The 23,360-nt window shown below is 40.1% G+C and overlaps 2 protein-coding genes across 2 annotated transcripts; both read left to right on the forward strand.

The window, feature by feature from the left end:
- Positions 1-14: 14 nt before the first annotated feature.
- On the forward strand, positions 15-4,855 carry LOC9661477 (conserved oligomeric Golgi complex subunit 3). The gene is given in 26 exon segments (XM_024687704.1): positions 15-192; positions 344-496; positions 561-682; positions 736-1,176; positions 1,240-1,462; positions 1,509-1,754; positions 1,805-1,879; positions 1,935-2,108; positions 2,183-2,335; positions 2,386-2,448; positions 2,492-2,581; positions 2,632-2,736; positions 2,792-2,884; positions 2,931-3,019; positions 3,076-3,295; positions 3,353-3,433; positions 3,480-3,596; positions 3,647-3,679; positions 3,732-3,818; positions 3,866-3,928; positions 3,987-4,103; positions 4,157-4,249; positions 4,305-4,397; positions 4,451-4,551; positions 4,609-4,743; positions 4,800-4,855. Coding segments are annotated over 21 exon segments (2,280 nt in total). The 5' UTR covers positions 15-192; positions 344-496; positions 561-682; positions 736-1,176; positions 1,240-1,405; the 3' UTR covers positions 4,739-4,743; positions 4,800-4,855.
- A 46-nt stretch (positions 4,856-4,901) lies between these two features.
- On the forward strand, positions 4,902-5,957 carry LOC9661036 (NAD(P)H:quinone oxidoreductase). The gene is made up of 4 exons (XM_002982420.2): positions 4,902-5,018; positions 5,092-5,232; positions 5,281-5,472; positions 5,562-5,957. The coding sequence occupies exons 2-4, from the start codon at positions 5,151-5,153 to the stop codon at positions 5,861-5,863; spliced, it is 576 nt and encodes a 191-aa protein (XP_002982466.1). The 5' UTR covers positions 4,902-5,018; positions 5,092-5,150; the 3' UTR covers positions 5,864-5,957.
- Positions 5,958-23,360: the final 17,403 nt, after the last annotated feature.

The following is a 23,360-nucleotide window of genomic DNA, read 5'->3' on the forward strand; positions in this document are numbered from 1 at the left end:
TGAATAATATTTCACGAGCGGATCGATCGAGCGAGGCGCGGCGCCAGGTTCATCCTAGATTTCTTCCACCTGGAGTGGATCTACGCTTCCTTGACGCTGGCCCCGGGATGGAAGCCATGGCGGGCAAGCATCGCCAAGGAGCGCGCGTCATTAGACGATCGATCGAGATCATTGTTTTTTCATCCTCTCCAGGTGGGCCAATCTTTGCTAGGCCAATCTCCACAGTAATCGCGTGGATTGGATTGATCACTTTCATAGTTTGTCTGGGAAATTGATTGAGCTGATTGTTCTTCCCCTCTTCCTCGATTGATTAGTCTTTTTCCCGTTTATTTTTCACTGTCAGGTCCTCCACATGCTAAGCAGGGGCCCATACCTCTGGCCATGAAATATTGGCTGCCACTATGAAGATTTGGTTCATTGTCGGTATAAGGTAATGCCAAGCCAGTGATAAGCCTTACGTTTGCAAGTAAGCCTCCAAAGGCCTAGTCGCTGTCAGGTGGGATAATTTTTGCTTTTGCTGCCACACTTTGATTGACAAGAAAACGATATTTGTTGTGCAGCAAACTCAGAACTGGGTTGTCGAGCTTGGCTTGGTGTGCGAGACTAAAAAATTTTGGTGGCAAGTGTGGAGCGAGTCTTCAACACTCCCGGGTTTTATATCGTAAACGTGCTCCGGAAATTGGTAACTTTGGCCCGAACGTCGTTAATTCTCGTTTTCTTATAGGCCATCAACAGGAGACTTTTCAAAGGGCATCTTAGTTGGACCTTGGCTGCTATCAATCACCCCAATTTGGATGCTTGCACAGGCCTATTGCTACGCTTGGCAACGAGTGCTCATTTTGTCAACGAGCGCCGTGGGTGATTTGCAATGTTCCGTCCGCTCGGAAAAAAGCAAGGACAGTGTTTTTCCGGGAGCGCTTCCGAAGTAATTATCCCCTTCTAGTACTGCATCCCTTTCTACTTGGGCTCCACCGGGAAAATCCTGCTTGCAGGTTCGAAAGTGTCGCTTTTTCTCTAACTTCGCTCCTGTTGCAGAAGATTCAAGCTGCAAGATGCTCTTACCACATATCGTGCTCACGACATTCAAGAGCTCAGGGACAAAGTGCGCAGCAGCGAGCACGAGGGGCATTGTACTGGGACTGCTCCTCGGCCACCCGTTCCTAAAATTCGTCAAAAGTGAGTGATGCCAAACTTCATTGGCTGTCATGCCTCGACGTTTCTCACTCGGGGGGCTTTCAGTTGGAACGACGAGAGAAATCCGGTGCGAAGATTGCTCCCGCGTACGCTCCACTTGCTCTGAGGCGTAACAATCCAATTCGTCGCTTAAAATCGTTTTAAGGTGATACCATTGCTATATTTTGATTTTTGTTTGTTTTCCAGGCACCATTTTAGGGTTTTGGGAATTATGGCGTTGGCTCCCACTATCGCTCGAGCTTACAACTTTGGATCTTCCTGGGAAGAGGTAAGCCCTTCTGCCACTGCCCCTGATTCGGAATTTTTCCAAACAGAATGCGCCCTTGAGCGACGAGCAACATGCCGCCATAACTGCATTGGCTCAAGTCGCATCAGATCGGCCCTTGCCTTCGCATCTTACCGGATCATCTGGAAAGGAGGTGAAGTTTAGCTGAACTACCTTTTCTTTACTCGCTTAAACTCGATGCCAGGATGCTCCTCACATCGACGAGCAACTGGGTCATGCAGCGGCAGATTTCTACAAGTGGTACTCGGATCTAGAGTCTGCTATGAAATCTGAGGTAAATTTTGCTTGTATGCATTGTTCGCTTTCCAAACGATGCTTGTTTAGACTGAAGAAAAGTACCGCCAATATGTGAACACTCTCACCGGCCATCTGAACACTTGTGATGGTATTCTTGAGCAGGTAAATTGTTTTCCATTTTTTCATGGGAGGTTCATAGGTGGAAATGTGTGAGCAGCTGGATGACACCTTGCTTCTTTTCGACGACTTGCAAATGCAACATCAAGCTGTGGCCACCAAAACAAAAACTCTTCATGATTCTTGTGATCGGCTGGTTTTGGAGAAAGATAGGCTTGCTGAATTCGCAAATACACTTAAAAGCAAACTCGTCTACTTTGACGAACTGGAAACCGTACGTTTAAGCTCTTTCTATCTCTCTCCCTCTCTCTTTTCTTGCCTCTTTTCTCTGATCTGTTCAATTTTCAGATTGCTACACAGTTCTATTCAGCAGCCATGAGCGTAGATAATGAGCAGTTCCCTTCGCTACTCAAACGTCTGGACGACTGCATAATTTTCATAAGCAGCAATCCGCAATATGCCGACTCTGGTGTCTATCTGCTAAAATTTAAGCAGCTACAGGTGAGCCGTTTCTTTGAAATATGCGGAGATCAGCCGTAATAGTTTTTCAGTCAAGGGCAATAGGAATGATGCGCTCTCACGTCCAATCTGTGATGAAGAAAACAACAGCGCAGGTATTTGTGTTTGTATATTTTTGAGGTTCTTACCGACGAACAGGTGCATGCTGCCCTCAAAGAGGGGACTGCTTTATCCGAAGGAATCGAGACCTCTGTTCTATATGTACGCTTTAAGGCAGCAGCAAGTGAGGTGATTTTTTTCCTTCGTTCCAGCTAGGTGTTCTTCATTGTCCTTAACAGATGAAGCCTCTCATGGAAGCGCTTGAAAGCAGAACGAAACTAACGGAGTATGCGTTATTCCTTTCGGACTGTCAAACACTTTACTGTGAACAGCGCTTGCTCTTGGTTCGATCAGTGTTTGGTCGACTTGAAACACTTTATGCTGGCATTTTTGTCACAGGTGCAAGGCGTTGTACAACAACGGATTTCGGAATACGCTAAAAGAGAAGAATTACCACCTTTCACTAGATCGGGTTGCGCATACCTCATGCAGGTCTGCGTTTTGCATATTGAACGACCTGACTTGGTTTGTGCTCCAGGCTTGCCAGTTCGAGCATCAGCTCTTTGTTCACTTCTTTCCATCCTCGTCATCCGAAGCTTCAAAACTTGCTTCTCTTACTGAGCCTTTGTAAGTTCTCTATTTCTAGCTGTTGTTGGGGAAAACATTCCGATGTTTATTGGTAGATGCACCGTCCTATATGATGCATTGCGGCCTAAGTTCATACACGAGACAAGAATAGATCTCCTCTGCGAGCTAGTTGATATCTTGAAGTTTGAAGTTCTTGAGGAGCAACTTAACCGAAAGGGAGATCCTGTTGCCGGCCTCAGACCAACAATAATGCGAATCCTAGCTGATGTTCAAGAAAGGCTTACATTTAGAGTGCAAACCTACGTGCGAAACGAGGTAGGCCTTGAACTGCCGGTGAAGATGTCCCCGTGCTGATAACTTTTTATCACGTAGGTTGCGAACTACTTGCCACTGGCAGAAGACCTCGACTATCCTGCAAAACTAATGAAACAAAGTGAATCCAGCGCTTCAGAGGTTTTTAAGTTTTTTTTTATACTTTCATCTTATTCTCTGACGACAGGAAGGAGCCATATCGGAAGGAATGGACGGTCTTTACCCTCCTCTGGTGAAGACCTTAGCGTGCCTTTCAAAACTTTACCGGTGTCTTGAACCTACAATATTTACTGGGCTCGCGCAGGTAATGCTTTTCTCATTCGTGTGAGAAAATGGCAACTCAATTATCTACAGGAAGCTGTGGGAACCTGTACAGCGGCAATTCAGGCATGAATGCTACTTGATCTTAAAAAACTCATGCACTTGCTATCTCTTTCAGCGTGGCAGCAAACTCGTTGTCAAGAAGTCGTCTGAAATGGATGGTCAGCTTTTCTTGATCAAACATTTGTTAGTACTGAGAGAGCAGGTGCGTTAGATCCTTAAGTTTTGCATGACTGATCATCTTGGTTACAGATCACTCCATTCGATATTGATTTTGCCGTAACTCACAAGGAGCTTGATTTTGCACACGTTCTCGTGAGTATATTGAAAGAAACTCTTGTAGGCTTTTTTTCTGAAGGTGCCTGTTCATAAGGACCATTTACGCCGTATTCTCAGAGGCCAAGCATCAGTCTTCGACTTCACAAGTAGAACAAGTTTGGCCCGCACATTTTCTCCTCGAGTCCTGGAAAATCAAGTGGATGCCAAAAAGGTTGTGTCCGTTTGCCTTGCTGCAGTGTTTTGCTGACGCTTTCCATGTTACAGGAACTTGAAAAGGGTCTCAAGCTTACTTGCGAACAGTTCATCATGTCCGTAACGAAACTTACTGTCGAGCCCATGCTGTCTTTCGTGACTAAGGTGAGTTTTTCTCCAGTTGCAATTTTCGTCGATCAAGGGGGCCTATTACGAGCAGGTCACAGCCGTAAGAGTTTCTGTCTCAGCGAACAGAGCTCTCAAGGATCAGGCATTTGCAACGCCTGAAAAGGTTGCGGAAGTGATTTCTAAGGTATCCCGTCATTACATCTGAATTCTTTTCTAGATTCTCACCTTGTCTTATAGGTGGACTGTTCCCTCAAGGAGGAGCTACCAAATGTGATATCCAAGATGAACCTTTATCTGCCAAATCCATATACCCGCTCCATTCTTTTGAAGCCTATGAAGTAACCTATGCAACAAGCGTTCTCCATGCTTTGTGCTAATGAGCGTTAACTCTCCAGATCCAACGTTGTGGAGGCTTACTCTCAGGTGCTTAACATCGTCGAGGCAGAGTATAGTCAAGACGATATCAAAACTTCCCCTATCATCAGCATTACAGAACTGCAAGCTCACCTCGACTCCCTCGGCTAATTTCTGTGCGTAAGTTCTTCACAAAAAATTATCGCTTCTAACTCAAGCCCTTGATGTGCAGGATCAGCTCTATGATTTTCACGCGAAGTTTAATGAAAGTGAAAAGCTTTTATGTCATGCTCATGTCAGGAGAACCCGTCTTTACAAGCAAAGCGTGAGCTCTTGGGTGCTGAGAAGGATCTAGAATAGGTGGTGGTGTTCGAAGCGTCAGTGAGCGAGTTTATAAAGGCCGGTGATATTCTAAGCTTGACCACTGGAGCGACTGGCCCTCGTCCAACAAGTAAGGCGCTCTCTTTCTTTTCCTACTATTTCAATCGAGAGAATGAGCCAAGTGGTGAGATTTGTCACGGCAGGAGCTAGGATCCCCAGCAGCAGCAAGAGATTTGCATCGACAACCACTGCTGCGGCGGCCATGGGAGGCGGAAATCTCAAGATGATCGCCGTTTCCGGGTCTCTGAGGAAGGGCTCTTTCAACAGTGGTCTCGTACGCGCAGGTAAGATCTTTGTTTTAGCTATGTTGGTAATTGTGTTGCTGCTTGTAGCACGCGAGATTGTCAAGGAGAGCTTCGAAGATGTGGAGCTAGAGCATGTGGACATTTCCCAGCTCCCTTTCCTCAACACGGACTTGGAGCAAGACGGGCGATTTCCGGGGGTCGTGGAGGATTTTCGAGCTAAAGTCCTTGGGGCGGACGCTGTGCTGTTTGCAAGCCCGGAGTACAATTACTCCATCACAGGTGGAACTTTTCTTTGCGCTCTCACCGTTTCTCTTTGTCCTCCCTCTTGATTTCTTTCCGCATTTTATGTTCTTGTTTGTTGCTTGCAGCTCCACTCAAGAACGCATTGGATTGGGCGTCGAGGAATCCAAATGCGTGGGCCGGGAAGCCAGCCGCAATCGTGAGCGCCGGGGGCGGGTTTGGAGGCGGCAGAGCCCAATATCATCTGCGACAGGTGGGAGTTTTCCTCGACCTCCATTTCATCAACAAGCCCGAGCTGTTTGTTGCGGCGTTTCAAGCGCCGCCAAAGTTCGACTCGGACGGGAATCTCGTGGATCCGGACACTAGAACCCGTCTCAAAGCGCTTCTTCTCGCCTTGCGCCAGTGGACCCTCAAACTAAAAGAATGCTAACAGCCATAAACATAAAACTCCCGAACTGAAGATATCTGTTTAGAGTTTAAGAAATATACCTAGAATATTCATGAATATTCTAGTGTTCAATGGCTTTTAGCATTTCTTTAAAACACATACAAATAACTTCAAAATCAAGGTTTATTTCGCTTATTACTAACTAGTATTGCAGTGGAATTAGTTAATAAAAAATGATTATTATTTTAAACGAAAAGGATATTTTTATTAATTTTTATTATCTTGATTTTACAAGAGATATGTTAAGCCATACTAAAAGAGTACACTACTAAACCAAATATTATATATAGTACACATTAAACAACACCAAGAATAATAATTCTAAAATAAATTTTGCAGGAAAATGTAGGTCACTACCCAGACCTATACAAAAGTAATAAATAATTACTAAGAAAAGTTGTTTATCAATTTAAATATCTACCAAATCCTTGAATCAGCATTGATTGAATATTTAGGAAAATAAAATTTATGTGATACAAACATTTTATAATATTGAAATTACTCTTTTCATGAGTAGCATGGAAAGATCTAAAACAATACTACTTAATTCAAAAGTATATTTTACCCAGACTCAGAATAATAACATTATAAGTTTTTGTGTTAAAATAATTTATATACTATCCATACCCAGAAAAAAATGTGTCAATATAGTTAAATTTACTTTAAACTAAAGTAATGTTTAATTAGGCAGCAAAGCTTGCTCTGTCGCAAAAGAATGAACTTGGTTTATAACTAATGTAACCAAGACAACATTCTCCATCCTAGGGCATGGCAACACAATGCTAGTGTTTACTTAAATACTTTGTTGTTTACAAATAATTCTATCAAAACTTGGATTTAGTTAAATATTATACTTTTGATACATATTTTATTTCTCTGGGTTCATAACTCATTGTAGAAAGTTAAACAATATTGTTGTAGTACATACACACACACACACACACACACACACATATATATGTATATGTGTGTGTGTATACATGAGATAAAATTGATTATAGCTTATATTGTTATAAAATATATTAAAAATAATAACATTTAAAGAACACCAATGTATTATTACTTAGACCCAGACTAAAGTAAAACAAATATTAATAAGAATAATTATTATATATTTTAAATAAAAATATTAGTATTTACTTGGAAATATGAATATATTTAGATATTACCATCTAGACCTACACTAAAAAATAATATTATTAATATTACATTCAAAGTTTTACTTATTTGGAAATATGAAAAATAAATATTGGAAAGATAAAAACAATTAGTAAGAATAATTATTACTAATATAAATACTAGAACTGTGTTATTTTAATTGGAATATTAAATTTATTCTTAATAATTGATTGTGAAAAGATATATTAGTAATAGTAATAATTATTCTTAGTTAGTAATATATTAATTACTATTTCTATATTTTTGATTTCCTCCACGTCCTTAAAGATCATCTACGTTGAAAACTTTGGCATTAGCAACCTAGTTCCAACATTTCAAGGAACTGATACATTGACAAAGTAGCAAATTCCAGATTGCTCATGATCTCCTTGATGAAGAAAGCAAGCCAGAAGCCATGCAAGGAAAAATCACGCTGGCACATGAGGACTTGGCTTAAGATTTGAGCCACACTAAGATCAAGTAATAAGCAAATTGTATTCACTTTCCAGCTCATGGCTCGGGTGACACAGCTTCCATGATTGCCACTGTTCCATTTTCAAACGAGAATGGAACAGTGGCAATCGTATTTGAGAATGGAATTGTGGCAATCGTGGCCCGCATAAATCTGAACCTCAGGTCATATCCCTTTGCCCAACCCACAAAGCCACTGGGGGTTAAGGATTCTTGTTGTTTTGGAGGTAGGAATGCAAAGCAATGGATAGGTAGAATTAAAAGAGGGATTCTGCACCTGAGCGCAGACATTTGTGAACGATTCTAGAGAATATTCTCCCACTAGAGAAAGTACTTTCCTTCTCCCTTGACATTATTCTGACCCTTCTTATATGATTTCCTCTGGATGAGGAAGATTTACCTGGCTTATTTCTGATGTGAACCTTCAGGAAAATAAAGTACATCCTTCAGATGGATAGAAACTCTTGTGTAGCTCTCCCAGAGGGATTTAAAGTTCTGCAAAGATGGTGAAGTGCTCATTGCACCATTCTCTTCTGGTTAGTCCATTTCCTTTGCATGAAATTATCTCTTGAAAGCGGGAAGCTTCATCATTCAACCTCCTACATGAAATGCCCAAGACTGGAGCTACTCCTCGAGGCACCTGATCGCGGACAAGCATCTAAAGCACAGATCTCTTCGCCGCATGATGGTATTGCTACACTTCAAAACCCTGAAGGTTGAGGTTCTTCATACCTTCGTCAACAGGATCTGAAAGGTAAGAGAATGCTTGTAATGCTAGGTGCGCGACACAGGAAGCATAATATCCGGAGGGGGACCTAGGAATGATCTTTGCCACAATCTCCCCACCCTGTTCTTCGTTATGTTCGATGGGCTTTTTCAAAAGGAATATACTAGTCTCTATTTTCTTTTGCAATGCATGACTAAGATGCCAATGAATAGCTTGATTCTTCGTCTGTGATGAAACTATTAATTTTTCTTGCCGTCACATACATGATCATCTTCAAACGGACAAGATCGATCGATTTAAAGGCCTTCTCTCATCTCTCGTACACATAAGCAGGACCTACAGAGGCGAGATCTTCAAGTATAACGCAATATTCTTATCTCATTCACGTGTAGCAGAGCTTTTAAAACTTTGTTAATCGATAAATAAAGTTTGATTAGTGTGAGATGACAGACTTCACAGCATTTGTAAGGGTTATAAGCAAGGATCCAAGCTCAGAGTTGGAAAAAGAAGTCTATAGAGGAGAGAAAGAATGAAGAGTTTCGTCACGTTTATTCTTGTTCTTGCTGTGATCTCCAGCGTTTGCAATGCGCAAGACTTGAGTTTCACAGCTACGACTCCCGGCCTCACCAAAGGCAAGCCGAACACCTTCATTGGAACCACTGGCGATGAGATCGCGTCGTCTCTTCTCGCATCAAAGACTCCCGCAATGCTTTGGGGCTCGGTTCCTGCAATCACCAACGTCTGCCAGAAGATTACCCAGACTGAAGGCAGGAATACACTGCCAAGATAGATGGCGACTGGGGAGGATCCGAGGACCTCAAGCTAAAGGTCACAAGTACCTTGGTTTTTTCTCGTGCTGACGACTGGAAAGATGGTCGCAACCAGTGGCTCCAGATTCATCCGGGACACAGTTCGTGTTCACAGACAACTATGGCCGCAAGAGTGCTGTAAGTTTAGTGAGCTCCATGTGATTATCTTGCAGTAACAAAATTCACTGACTGCTTACCAGATTGTTTGCCCAAGTAACGCTGGAGGAAGTGGCTGTGGCGTGTACATGACCGGGAGTGACGTGGACAGTATCTACAACAAGCGCTTGGAACTCGTCTTTTCCTCGCAAACGCTTCCAGCGATCAGGTAGATCAGGCAGCTCGAAGATTCTTGCTTGGTGGCTGCAAAGAAGAAGCAGGGAAAGGTACCTGAGGATGATCCATAAGTTCTTCTCGTCGACTCCGTTCCTTCCTTTTGCAGGAGCAATAGGAGGTGCAATCACGGGTGTGTTGGGAGCTGGAGGCTACTCGGGACTGGGACCATTGGCACCTTTCTGCATCATTGGTGTTATGGGAGTGAGTGCTGGGCTTGGCGCGGCTGCTGTGCGTGAGGGCGTGCTTCCCACGCGACGCAACGGTGCATACTTCCACGGGCGAGACGAAGATGATGAGCCAGCTCCAAATCGGTGACAAGGTATCCATACTGATCACCGCTTCCACCAAACTTTTTTCTCTGGTCCTGTCGTGAAGGTTGGGACGCTCAAGAACGGGAGGCTCGACTTCAGTGAAATCTACGCTTTCGGGCACCGAGACAGAAGAGTGACTTCGTCAACCTGGAACTATCCCACTCAAAGACCATTGAGCTCTCGCGCCTGCATTTCCTGCCAACGCTGCTCAAAGCTGGTTTGTGTCAACCAAACTGACGAACCATCTCTAGGTGGTGGAGTCCAATTCAAGCGTGCGCAAGACGTTCTCGATTTTGATGGCTCCCCTCCCAGTCACACGAATTCCCGGCCTCTTCAATCCATTGACTCTCCAAGGAACTATCGTCGTCAACGGAGTCGCCGCCTCGGTCCACAGCGATTGGTTCCTGGATACCCTGTTTGACACGTTCGGCCTCACTGCTTACCTCCCAGCAGCATACCAGGCGATCCTCTCCCCCGCGCGATTGCTCTACACACTCCTCGGCCCCAATTCCTACCTCGCGCTCTACAAATGGATCGACGCCAGGATCAATGTCGCCGAGTTCGGCACTGACAATGGCGGCAAGATTGCAGCGGGGGCGCTGCTCGCGTGTGGAATCGCGTCCCTGCTATCACTCAAGAAGACCCCGAATTTCGCCTAGAACAAAACGTCGGACAATAATAGCTGACTTGTTTAATGGTAAAGTGCCGCGGGTGCTCGCTCCTCAGATCGCTCCTCAGATGATCACCCACATAGAGGTGACTATCCTATCATAAATGTTCCTGATCTCATCACCACCTCTGTCAGGTCGCATTTTTTCTATGGCCCACTCTAGCGCTGACTGATTCTTGGAGAACTGATTAAGGAACGAGCATCTAGACGCTGCTGCTAGATCAAGATCTATGTGCCTCGTCTGGATCACACTAGCCCCGTTTTGTCTATGGCTTTCTAACATTGCAAATAGGAGTTTATATTGCTTATTTTTTTCCCTAAGAACAGAGACATGGCCTCCATCTCCACAAGGAGAGGCTCAAGGAATTCTATCAGCTCACACTGTGTTAACCGAGGAATAATATAAATAAAATGGTATAATAATTTTAAAATAAATATGATAATATTATTATAAAATTATATAAATAATAGATTACTTATGAAGTTAATTTTATAAAGACTGAAACTACAAAATCCCCATTGCAGCTTAGGGCAGTAAAGTATCTTATAATAATTCTTTTCTGTCCACAATCTACTCTTTAATATTATTATTATTAAATTTTTTTTGAAGGTCTTGCAGTGCAACCTACTGACATTATTATTACAACATGTTTAAAGATCACTAACACTCAACTAGACACAATCCATAACCTCAAAGGACAAGAGCCTATTTGTATGACTTTGTAGGATTTCAGTTCTAAGGTTCATTAGAATTGGTAAGAAATACACAATGTATTATTTTCAGTAAAACTATAAAAAGAACAAAATTTATTCAATTCTATGCTTGATTATTTATTATTTATGTACTATAGACTGAAATAATATTTTTAATTGGAATTATATAGCACTAAGAGAGCTAGAGGTGGATATACCTAAAATATTCTTGTATAGTCTGGGATATTCTACCATTTATTGTTATCAAGAATAATCTTATATTTATAATTTATAATTCTTAAGCATTTCCTTGTATATTCTAGTTTATTATACCATCTACTGGTTATTATATAGTAAGAAAAAGTTTTTTCTTAAAACTTATAAAAATGTTTATAATTATAGATTTCAATTGGATTAATAAATAATAAGCACTACTATTAAGCAAGCAAAACATTTCTGGTAGCAATTATTATTTCTTACTTTAAAGTAATATTACACAATACTTTAAAGTTTGCATATATGTCAATTATCCTTAATAAAAATATGCCAATATTTTGATATTTTACAACTCATGAGTTATAATATAAGATGTTATAACTAGCTTATAAAATAAATATTTATAAAAGACTTGTGTTTGATAATTACCTCTGGTAGTTTAATAGTTAGATAAAATATACTAAATTTGGGTGCCTAATTAAATTTAGGCACTATGAATATGGAAATGAAATACAGAAATTTGCATATCAATTAGCCCAAAAACCCTAGCTTATATACAGGAGTGAGTGGTCTAAATTAAAACCAATCCGATAGCTATTAAAATCCCATTAGGCTAATGTTCTTATACAATATTATAGCTATATACTTGGACTTCACACCATCCTTTATTCTCGGAATGATGGAAAGTTATAGTTCTCTAGTCAATGGGCCAGGATCTAGAGGAACATTAGGAGGAGGCATCAATACATTTATAGATGGTGTTAGTTGTTCTAAATCACTTTATACAAAGTGTTTTAGTTGTTGCATATACACAATTTTTAAAGGATTAGCCTATTGAATGTCATATTGAACCTTATAAACTTATGATCCAACTTGGCATAACACTTGATATGGTCCCTTCCACTAAACAAAGAGCCCTTTAAACAAACCACATATTATAAGATTGGGAAAATGCATTAACAATAAATCACCCATTTTGTACTTCACAAGTGGATGATGATGAGAGTTATAGCACTATTCTTGTCCCACTTATATGCTTCTTTAGTGTTTGGTAGACTCTGCTCAAACTAATAGAAGAATATTTGTCAAATACTAATCCTAAAATCTAGCATTAGCAGCTCGTGGCAATCGTGAAAATAAACTTAACTTTATTGGTAGTCTCAAATCATGACTATATAAAAGTTTATATGGTGAAGCACTAATAAAACTCTGCACACTTGTGATATACGTATACCAAAGAAATTGCAAATAACTATTTGAATTCAAATGCTAAAACTTGATGTATTTCACAATTATCCCTTTGAAGGTTTGAACCAGCCGTTCCACCAAACCATTTGACTATGGATGATAAGCATTTCTGAAAGTATGGTGTATCTCTAATCAAGATGTTAAAACGTAAAATGCCTTAGCCATAAATGCAAGATCATTATTGAAAAGAATTTGCACCGGATAGAAATGTTGGAATACTACTTGATTAAGAAATATCTAACAACAATTACAGACACACTAACAAGAGCACTAACTTCCACCCAACAAATTAAGTAATTAGAAGCAATGATGACATACTCATTACCAACAATCGACCGTGGAAAAGACCCCATCAAATTAAATGCTACTAACTCAAATAGATGGGAAATTGCAATTGACTTCAATTGTCTTTCCACAGCACAAGGAAGAGTATTATAAATTAGCACTAAACACAACTACGCACATATTGGATAATATCATGTTGCATCTTTGGCTAATAAAAAAACTTGTATAGCTTCTTAATCACATGATGATTTCTATATACCCATATAGAATAAAAAAATTATAGTGGACATGGAGAAAGTGTGGAATAAAGATCAAAGATACCACTAGCTATAAATGATCATTATAATTGTCTCCACAAAATAAAGAAGATTATCCTCAAGGGGATATTAAAAATATAAATACCTAAATGGCAAGTTATAAATAAGTGATGTAGCAAGTGATATAGGATTTCAAACCCATTGCAAAGCCTTCGGATCTATTATTTAAAATTTTGAGCATTACGAACTTTGTTAATGGAAGGTGAATTTTTTGCTCCACATCTTGTACATATTGAACATCAACTACAACAACTATCGACAACATGGAATCCTTTTCCAAAAAATCCACAAATGCTAAAACAATAGGCTAATCAAAAACATGATAAAAAAGTGAAGAAGAAAGAAGAGCTTGAGAAAGGGTATCATATCAACCATAGAATGTTAGTGATGAACAACATTAAAATCATGTATTTGAAATTTTAAAACTCACCAAGCAATATAATCAACTAAGTTTTTTTACTTCATTAGTGAAGTAACTATAGCATAATCACCTTTTAAATATCTAAGAACCATGTAAATATGCATGAAGTTTCTCGAAACCCCAAACTACTACTAAACCCTCCTTTTATGTCGTAGAGTAGTTCACTTCCGTTAGTTGTAATGTACGATTGATATATACAATACGATGGCACTGCCCAAGCACACTTGGGCTTTCTTGTATCGACACACCTCCAAGATTTATATAATAAATATTAAGTGCGAAGCATCTCCAACAACAAACTTGTGGACCCTTCCATCGATCTCGATCATGCTTACTCCTTGCAGCTTGGCCAGCGATCATTGCTTCATCATGCTCCCCACTCGAGCAGTGTCATTGTGCCTCCCGGCCGTAGCATAGATGCTAGCCAGCATCACGTACGGGACCGAGCTCTCGGTGGTGAGCTCCAAGAGTTTGTCAGCGATCTCTGCCGCTCGAGCGGCGTCGCAGTAGATCTTGCACGCAAGAACAAGGAGATTTACGAGGAGCTACGGAAGATCCACGCCACAATGGTGGAGCGGGGCTACTCTCCACGTGTGAAATAAAAGGTTGAGTGTAATTAGGATATGCCAAAATTGGAGAAGTCATTAATAACTATTTAAGATCCATAAATGCCTATTCACAATCCATAGACCAGATGAAAGATGATATTGACAACTTTAACATTATTTATAATGGTGTAGTATGATAAAAAATATGATTTATATTCAACTATAAAAAATTAGTTTAAAGCTGAAGTAATCAAAGTGTGTGTTTGTGTCCAAGGACACCACTTATCTTAGGTACCATATGAATGATGTGTAGTACTTTTTAGGCAAAGTTGTGAGACATAAATTTATAAACCCCAAAGTGAAGCCAAAAATGAAATTGAAGATTTGCCAAAGTGTTTGTGATAGAATTTTCCTTACGTAGGAAGCCTTGTTTTTAACCCTTCATTATTAACCTTGAAGAAGCTCACAAGAAGAACCACCTCTTCGAGAAGTCATCAAAACTAATAAACTTAAAGGAAGGTCATATATGATACCATCACTTCAAACTTTTAATCCTTGGCAAGAATCATCTTACAAGTTTTAGGGATGAAAAGAGTCTCCTTCACCTTGCTAGAGCTCACCACTGTCTATGGAGTATGCCTCCAAACCCCAAAAAGAGAACTGTGGAGTAATGAAGGACAAGTCTAAGCAACAAGCTGAGGACTCAAATACTTAGATCTCCTTCCTCCGCCTTATGAAATTCTAAAGGCATAATCTCTATAATCAAATTTAACTTTTCATCAACGTGATCTTGAAACAAATGCATCAACTAGGAGAACCAACCACTTGAACTTACATTAGACTTCACTTGCTTGAACCATAAAACTTGAGCAGACAAATTTTGCAGCCCAGCCGTTAGATCTTTGTGAAACCTTGTAGGTGCAATCTCCCTAGTGTCTTTTAGCTTCTCACTAAAGTGATTATGGCACATAAAGCAGCCACAATTGACAATTTTTTGCCTCAAACCTTAGCCTACCTAAATATATCACCCAGAACCATTTGTCTAGTGGTGTCCACATCCATTCCCAAGTATCTACCTCCCCTTGCTTGCACAAAAAATGCAAAATCTATACTTCTTTCTTAGCTTTTTCTAGACTATTTCACCCTCCTCTCTTTTCCAATTGTAGGATATGAGCTACTACTGCAGTAATCATTCTAGTCCATAATCGTGATGCTACCAACTTTGGCCCTTTATGTTTATCGTTGAAGATTCTGTTACACTTGGCTTTCCAAATTTCCCATAACATAATACCTCATAACAAGTTTACTAACTCTGAAGATACTCCTTTTGTGTTTATTCTCATTGTGTTGAGTTGGTCAAACCATGGTACCCCTTTTTGTGTTAAAGACCACTTCCAAGAGTTTATTCCATTTGCATTCTCGTGGTAACTTTGCCCCACATTGCCGCTTTTTACATGAGACACACTTGTCTTTGGGAATGCTAATGCAGCAACTAGCATGTGCTTCTCCACACATCTTATACATTCTCACATTCCTAAAGTATGTGTCTTTGTGTCTCCTTTACCCCATATTTATCACATGATTGGTTTGGGAAATGTATATTTTGTTTAGATGGCAAGTGATCTTGTATGACCAACCACATAAAGTATCATGTCTTTGCCACTCATCTTCCTTTCCATAACCCTTTTAGTGTAGCCAACTATATCATATTTTGTATATTGGTGCATTTCATTCTTGTTATCAATAATGAGTCACTATTTGGCTAAATAAGTCATCTCCCCAATTTTGTTTCATATGTAAATAATTCTTCCTTCTTTTTCCCTTGCCAATTCCATTTTACTTGATCCCAGACCAACTTACATTAGTTTTGTTGTCTAAACCAATACAATCTGGCTATAAAACCTTCCATTATTGTTGGATCCATCATTGCCATTTTCTTCTCCATCCTTATTACTTGGATTGGTTCTGCTTTTGACATATCTGATTTTAAACTTTTTGTGGGAACTTTGAATGGTAGCAATCAGTCAACTAAGCCAATGTCAAAACTAACACATTTATCCTAATCTTGAGTTGCTATATATATCCTTTTCATTCACTATCCACTATACTAACATCATTTTTCTAACTTCCCTAATGCTTTGGTTAAAGTACTTTTGTGTTGCATCAAATACTATTTTGAATTTTTTTAGTTGGTATGCCAATATTTCCAGTCTATAGAAAGTTTTTAGCATGTCTTTGTTTCTTTCCATTTCCCCCACTTTTAATATCAAGTCAGCTTCTGCGAATGTTCTCATTCCGGCATGCTTTGTTTATTCCTTTATCTTATGTTTCTCCCAAGCATTTCCCTTTATATTAGAACAATTTGTTGAGAAAAATTAGTTATTAGTCCAACTCATAACTATTTGTCAGTTTTCTCTTTTTTATCTTCCCCTTGAATTTTTTCCATAACCTTAAAAGCTTCTCTGAGAAAGTATTCATTTTAGCATCTTTAAAGTGTAGTCAAAGAAGAGCCACCTTTCATCTTTTCCTTAATTTTACCTTGTGTGCTTTAGTCTATTGGGGATGACCTTTAATAGTTGGTGGTGTAATAGTATGGTTGGTTTCCATGGTTGGTTTCCATACATGTTCATATAATGAAAGACTTTGAATAACAAAATCTTGTACTACTCTTTTATATCAATTATATTTATCCCTCCATCCTGTTTTGCTCTTGTGATCAAGCTCCACCCAATCTTGGCACCTCCTCTTGAGATTGTTGCTATCCCCTTCTATACGTACATTCTAATTAGCTTATTCATGTCTTCCAAAGGTTTTTTTTGTTTAAATTCCATGATGCTGCCAAAAATCATATTGCCTCTAACACAATATTATTTGCCACTACATATCTTGCCAAAAAAGACAGCTTTCATGATGCTTAGTATTTCAATTAATTTCCAAGCTTGTCAACTATTTTTTGATTTTATGGGAGAGGGTCATATTCTTATCCCAAGTACCTTGTTGTTTCATCTTGTTTCAACCACTTGAAATCTTGTTTCATTTTTGTAAGTTGTGGCAATGGAGCTGTCTTGTGCTTAGTTGGTAGGGGCTGTTTAGTCCTGGGGATAGCTCGACTACTAGGATGGTTAGAGGTATTGGACCAGTGTTAGTGCTGACCGAAAAATGTGGTGTCAGCAAGGTGAGTTGTGGGGATCCCCTTTGTTGGAGTGGTGTCACTAAGCCATAGGGCACTCCATCAATGGTTTGTTCTTTTAGTAGGGCCTAGATGACTTAGTCCCTCTGCTTCATGTTCACAAGGAGGTCACTACCCATGGGAGAGGGGGCACAGGATTCAGGAAGTTGTCCTTGGGTCTTGTTTGTGCCTTTGTCCCCATAGGTGCCAAATCCTTCCAACATTGGGGAGGGGTGGTATCTTGTCCGTTGATAGTATTATAGTGGATCTCATAGCTAATATTTGTCGGGATGAAGATTCACTGACTCCTTCTTTCACTAACTTGGCTTTCTTTGCAACTGGCTTCTTCCTCAAAGCTTTGATAGTGTCCACTAAGAATGTTGGGTAGAAACTAGATCGCTCACTATTGGGGCTTTGTCTGTTGCCTTCTCTAAGTCCCAAGGTGTGGGGTACATCAAGCTTTGGTGGTGGGGGTGGGGGGTGGGGGGTGGGGGGTATGGATACCTTCGTCCGTGGATACTCCACACAAGAGGAAGGACGTACGCATGGATGCCCAATACGTACGATTTCAAATTTAGGGAAATCTACACAATGGAAGGATTGGTAGATTGAGTGCGAAAATGGAGGTGCTGGTTCCCCTTGGCTCAGTAGGGGTTGCTAGTCAATAATCAATGAGGACATTGACATCTTTGAAGGGGGGGTGAGTGTAGTGCATGTGATCATTCCATGTGCTGCGTCAATCAAAAAGCCAAGCATAATGAAGTTATACTCAACAAGTGATCACTAAACGATCCTCCATGAATCCATCTATAGCAAGACGTAATGCACTTTATAGCAAGCGCAAGATGAATCATCAATGATTGATATATCTCAATTCAAACCTAACAAGGATTCAATCACTTCAATATCAATCACTAACACACTATAGTGGGGGGGAGCTTTTGATGGCGATTAGGTAAGGTGGGGGATTGGCAAGAAGCCATATGAAGAGTGGTGTTTGAAGAGCAAGGTAGAGTCTGGGAGAGGAGGTGGTTGAAATGAAGTGGTGGAGGAGTATAGGGGGGTAAGAGGGGGGGGGGGGGGGGGAAGGTATCAACTAGAGTGTGTAGAGAGATGAAGACATAGACCTTAGTGTTGATGTTATTTGTTGTGTTCTTGTTCCTTTAACTGCTCAGCATTGTGCTCCCACTTTGGTGTTGGTGGAGTGAATTATAGGCTTTTTTCGTTGTGATGAAAGGCAGAATTTTTATTGTTGGGAATGACCAGATAGTGATGGGGTATGTGGAGCTCTCTAAGGGGGGGCACTTATCAGTGTGTGATTGGTGGCCCATGGATGTGGCTGTCAATTGAATTGTGTTGACATCCTCCCTCTTTGGCTGCTATGTGCAAGAATGCCTCGATTTTGTAGAAGTGCTATTAATGATTGGCAACTCGAGGCAGCGCATAAGAACTCCCAAGGTATATTGTCTCATGGAGGCTTAAATTCTCTTATTTACTTTGTGAAAGTGATGGCTCCACCACTCGATCTAAGTTGTTCATTGGTAGAAAGAGTGATCATGGCCATCAGTGAGATTTGGATAAATTTGTTCTTTCATGTGCATGTTCGTAGCTTGTCTAGGGGGTGTTCCTTGCTCAAGCTCTTTTGAATGTGCTTGCTAATGGTGTTGATGTCCAAGAGGTAAAAAGGTCATGTCAGGACATACTTACTTTGCTTCTTATATGCTTTTGCCTCTTTCTAGTGCTTCAAACATCCTTGCCCTGATCCAGCTTGGTGTGTTTGCTTTTGTGTTCATGATGTGAAGGATAGGGAGAGGAGTTTTTGTTGTCTCCACACTGTGGTCCTTTTTTAACCTTGCAGGAGAGTGAATTGTATGGGCATCAATCCTATTGGTCTTAGAGGTCTTGAAACGATCCCTTCACTACCCAAATGGATCCGTGCAAATCAATTGTTGAATAGAGCAAGCTTGAATTAGGGGGGTCGAGTGTAGATCTAGTGAGAGTTGTGAGAGAGGGAATGGTGGAGTATGCACTTTTAGGATTGCACCAGATTAAGGGGGAGCCAAGAATAACTAAGACCTTAGCACTTCCACAGATGGACAAGATTGCCAAGCATGTATTAAATATGCCTTGGAACCAATGAACCCCAAGGGAATCAACTACAAATCCATAGCATCGAGCAGAGGAGCAAGCTTAGATGCTATGGGTGTGAAGAGAGTGAGTGTTTAGAAGGAAAGCACTACTCTGCTACGGCTTTCATCCCTTGGTCCAACTTTGTCTCTAGTCCAACTTTTTTATATAAGGCGTTTTATTTACTAGTAAAACACCAAAAAACTGGGTATAATTTTGTTGGGCACAAAACTAACAAAGAGCCTTTATTTAGGGGGACCTATTATGAAAGTACCTATGGAGAGAGTGGTTGCCCATGAAGTGGATCCCAAAGGTCTGCCCAAATGTGTCATCTAGAACCATTCATCCAGTGGTGTCTATATCCATTCCTAAGTACTTACCTCCCCTTGCTTCCATAAGAAATGCTATATTTATGCTTCTTTTTTAACTTTTTCTAGACCATTTCACCTTCTTCTCTTTTCCAATTGTAGGACACGAGTTACTACTATAGTAACCATTGTAGTTTACACTTGTGACACCACCACCTTTGGCATTTCATGTTTATCTTTGAAGATTTTATTGCACCTAGCTTTCCAAACCTCCCACAATATAATATTTTGCAGCAAATTTACTAATTTTGAGGATACTCCTTTTGTGTCTGTTCTCATTGTGTTGAGTTGGTCAAACCATGGTACCTTTTTCGTGTTGAGGACTATTTCTAAAACTCTGTTCCATTTCCCATTCTTATAGCAACTTCACCCCATATTAGCACTTCATATGTGAATCACACTTGTCTTTGGGAATGCTATTGTAGTAACTAGCATGTGCTTCTCTACACATCTTGTGCACTCTCATATTCTTAAAGTATGTGTTTTTGTGTTTCCCTTGCCCTATATTTATTGTATGATTGGTCTAAAAGATGTATATTTTGTTTAGATGGTAGGTGATCTTGCATAACCAACCATATAAACTATTTTGTCTTCGCCACCCATTTTCCTTTCCACGACCCTTTTATTGTAGACAGTTGTATCATATTTTGTATATTGGTGTGTTTCATTCTTGTTATCAACAATGAGTCACTACTTGGCTGAATAAATCATCTCCCCAACTTTGTCTCATATATAAAGAATTATTTCTTCTTTTTCCCTTGTTAATTAAATTCTGCTAGATCCAACTCACATAATTTTTGTTGTCTAAACCAATATAACTTGGCTATGAAACCTTTTATTATTGTTAGATCCATCATTGCCATTTTTTTATCCATCTTTATTACCAAGATAGATTCTGCTTTTGACACATCTAGTCTTATACTTTCCTCATAAACCTTGAATGGTAGTAATCAGCCAACTGAGCTAATGTCAAAACTAACATATTTAACCTAATTTTGAGTTGCTGTATATATCACCTTTTCATTCACTATCCACTATACTAGTGTCACTTGTCTGACTTCCTCAATGCTTTGGTTGTAGACGATAGGTCAAATTCAAAGAGGTCGGTATACTCCTTTATAAGTTGGTCGACAATTGCAACACAAAAACTATCGAAGGGATCTGAAAAGGGAATAAAGGAACATGATAAAAATATAGGAGGAAATAATGGGGAGACAAAAGTGATGGAAAAAAAGGTAAAAATAGAGAAATAAAGAAGAAACAAAAGTGAAGAAATGAAAAAAATATAAAAAGTATAAGACAAAAGGCAGAAACCTCAAAGTCACACTTGACATAATTAAGTGCAACTAATTGTAAGCTCCCTGAGTTGGACTTCCCGGGAGGTCACCCAGCCCAGTACTATTCAAACCCAAGGACGCTTAACCCCAAATATCCCAAGACCCTTAACCAATTGGAAAAGGGGGTGCACTCTTATTCATGGGCCCTTTCCCTCTATATTTGAACCCCATGGACCGTCTCTCAAGTCGTTCTCTTTGGTTGCTTACAATCCACCACGCTTCCCTGCAAGTTCACGCCCTCGTGAACGGAAGCTGAGAGCCGCAGCTCTCCCGAGAGCCCCGCTCTCTTGACACCCTACCCCTCGGGTCGAGCCCAGCGGGAGCAAACTGGACCAGCCAGATGTCAATCAACATGTGGTGTGATTCCCCTAGCCAACCAACAGAGTCGGACCCGAGACCCCCTCTGATACCAAATGTAAGCTCCTGAGTTTGGACTTCCCGGGAGGTCACCCAGCCCAGTACTATTCAAACCCAAGGACGCTTAACCCCAAATATCCCAAGACCCTTAACCAATTGGAAAAGGGGGTGCACTCTTATTCATGGGCCCTTTCCCTCTATATTTGAACCCCATGGACCGTCTCTCAAGTCGTTCTCTTTGGAGCTTACATTAATGTAAGCTCCTGAGTTTACACTAATCTATACTAAGGATAAAATGAAAATCTTGACTAATGATTGTAACTCAAGCTTGAGATCACCCATATGCATAACTAGATCTGCTTCATCCCATGCACATGCATGTAAATGGCCATTACCATAAAGAATGAAAACTAACTCTAAGGTACAACACAAATATAGACAATAATATGTGGCAATATGCCAAGCAATAAAAGATAAGCTTGAGCTTATATCAACTAACACAGAGAGAATAATAGAAAATTGCTTGTTATAAAAACAAGCTTTGAAAGTAAATACTAGATGAACTAATGTTAAATGAACGTCTTGATAATACTCTCAAAAGAAAAATGGAAAATATAAACAACCAAAGGGAATGACTCGAGAGACAATTTATAAGGGTTCAATTATAAAGGGAAAGGGCCCATGAATAAGAGTGCACCCCTTTTTCCGGTGTCCTGAAGCAAGTGTTGCACTCAAGGCTTGGGATTTAGAGGGTCCCATGATCAAGTTTTATTGTACCAAGGGATGTTAGGAACCTAGAAGCTTAGTGTGCTTGGCTGCTTGTGCATACGGGGAATGTAACCAAACATTAAGTCCAGTCTAACTTGGGGAAGGGGATTGGGAAAGATTTAGGAATCTGTAGATGGATGGCTAACATTCTGTTGCTCGTGCAGTGAATAGCTAAAACCAAGTAAAACCAAGTAGGAGCTGGTACAATAAACAGGAACCTTGGCAAGAGAACTTAGCAAAAGCCAAGGCAGTGTTGGTCAGATAGATAAGGTAAGTTGGCAAATTGGAAAGGAAAAATTTATGGCTTATAGGAAGTTGGTGCTCTTGTTAGTGCTTCTGCAATGACTGTTGGATATTTCCTCCTCAATCGAGTAGTGTTTTAACATTCTTGTCCAGAGTGAATTCTTTCAGATAATGGTCTCGCATTTATGGTTGAGGCATTTCATGTTTTGACGTTTTAGTTGGGGATACGCCACACTTTCACGAGTGCTTATCATCCACAATCAAACAGTTTCATAGAATGGTTTGTTCAAACGTTCAAAGAGATAATTGCAAAGTATGTGAACTTTCAGCATTCAGATTGGGATGGTTATTTGCCGTCTCTTCGGTATATATATGTCACAGAGGTGCAGAGTTCTATTGGTGCTTCACCAAATAAACTCCTATATGATCATGATCCAAAATTACCAATGAAGCTGAGTTTACCTTTGCGATTGCTATGAACTGCCAATACTAGATCATGGGATTAGTATTTGATGAGCATTCTTCCACTTGTCCAAGCAGATCTGCTAAACACTTAGGCCGCATACAAGTGGGACAACAATGGCACTACAATTCTCATCATCGTCCACCTGCGGAGTACAAAGTGAATGACTTAGTGTTAGTTTGTTTTCCCTATCTTGCGGTATGTGGTTTATTTAAGGAGCTCCTTACTTAGTGGAAAGGACCGTATCGAATGTTGCAGCAAGTTGGACCACAAGTTTATGAGGTTCAAACTCAAAGATCAATAGATGGACAATATCAAAGTCATAAACAATAATATCTAAGAGACTTAATTATCAGTGATTAAATCTTAGATTAGAACAATAAGGTATTTCAAAGTAAGTTATCATCCAATAAACTAGTATTGTAGGATAGGAACCACCA

Source organism: Selaginella moellendorffii, unplaced genomic scaffold, assembly GCF_000143415.4.
Source record: "Selaginella moellendorffii unplaced genomic scaffold, v1.0 SELMOscaffold_54, whole genome shotgun sequence".
NCBI classification, from domain to species: Eukaryota; Viridiplantae; Streptophyta; class Lycopodiopsida; order Selaginellales; family Selaginellaceae; genus Selaginella; species Selaginella moellendorffii.

Coding starts and splice junctions, on each gene's coding strand:
- LOC9661036 (XM_002982420.2), top strand. CDS start 5,151: ATGGGAGGCGGAAATCTCAAGATGATCGCCGTTTCCGGGTCTCTGAGG. Junction 5,233..5,280: donor CAGTGGTCTCGTACGCGCAG/GTAAGATCTTTG, acceptor TGCTGCTTGTAG/CACGCGAGATTGTCAAGGAG. Junction 5,473..5,561: donor GTACAATTACTCCATCACAG/GTGGAACTTTTC, acceptor TGTTGCTTGCAG/CTCCACTCAAGAACGCATTG.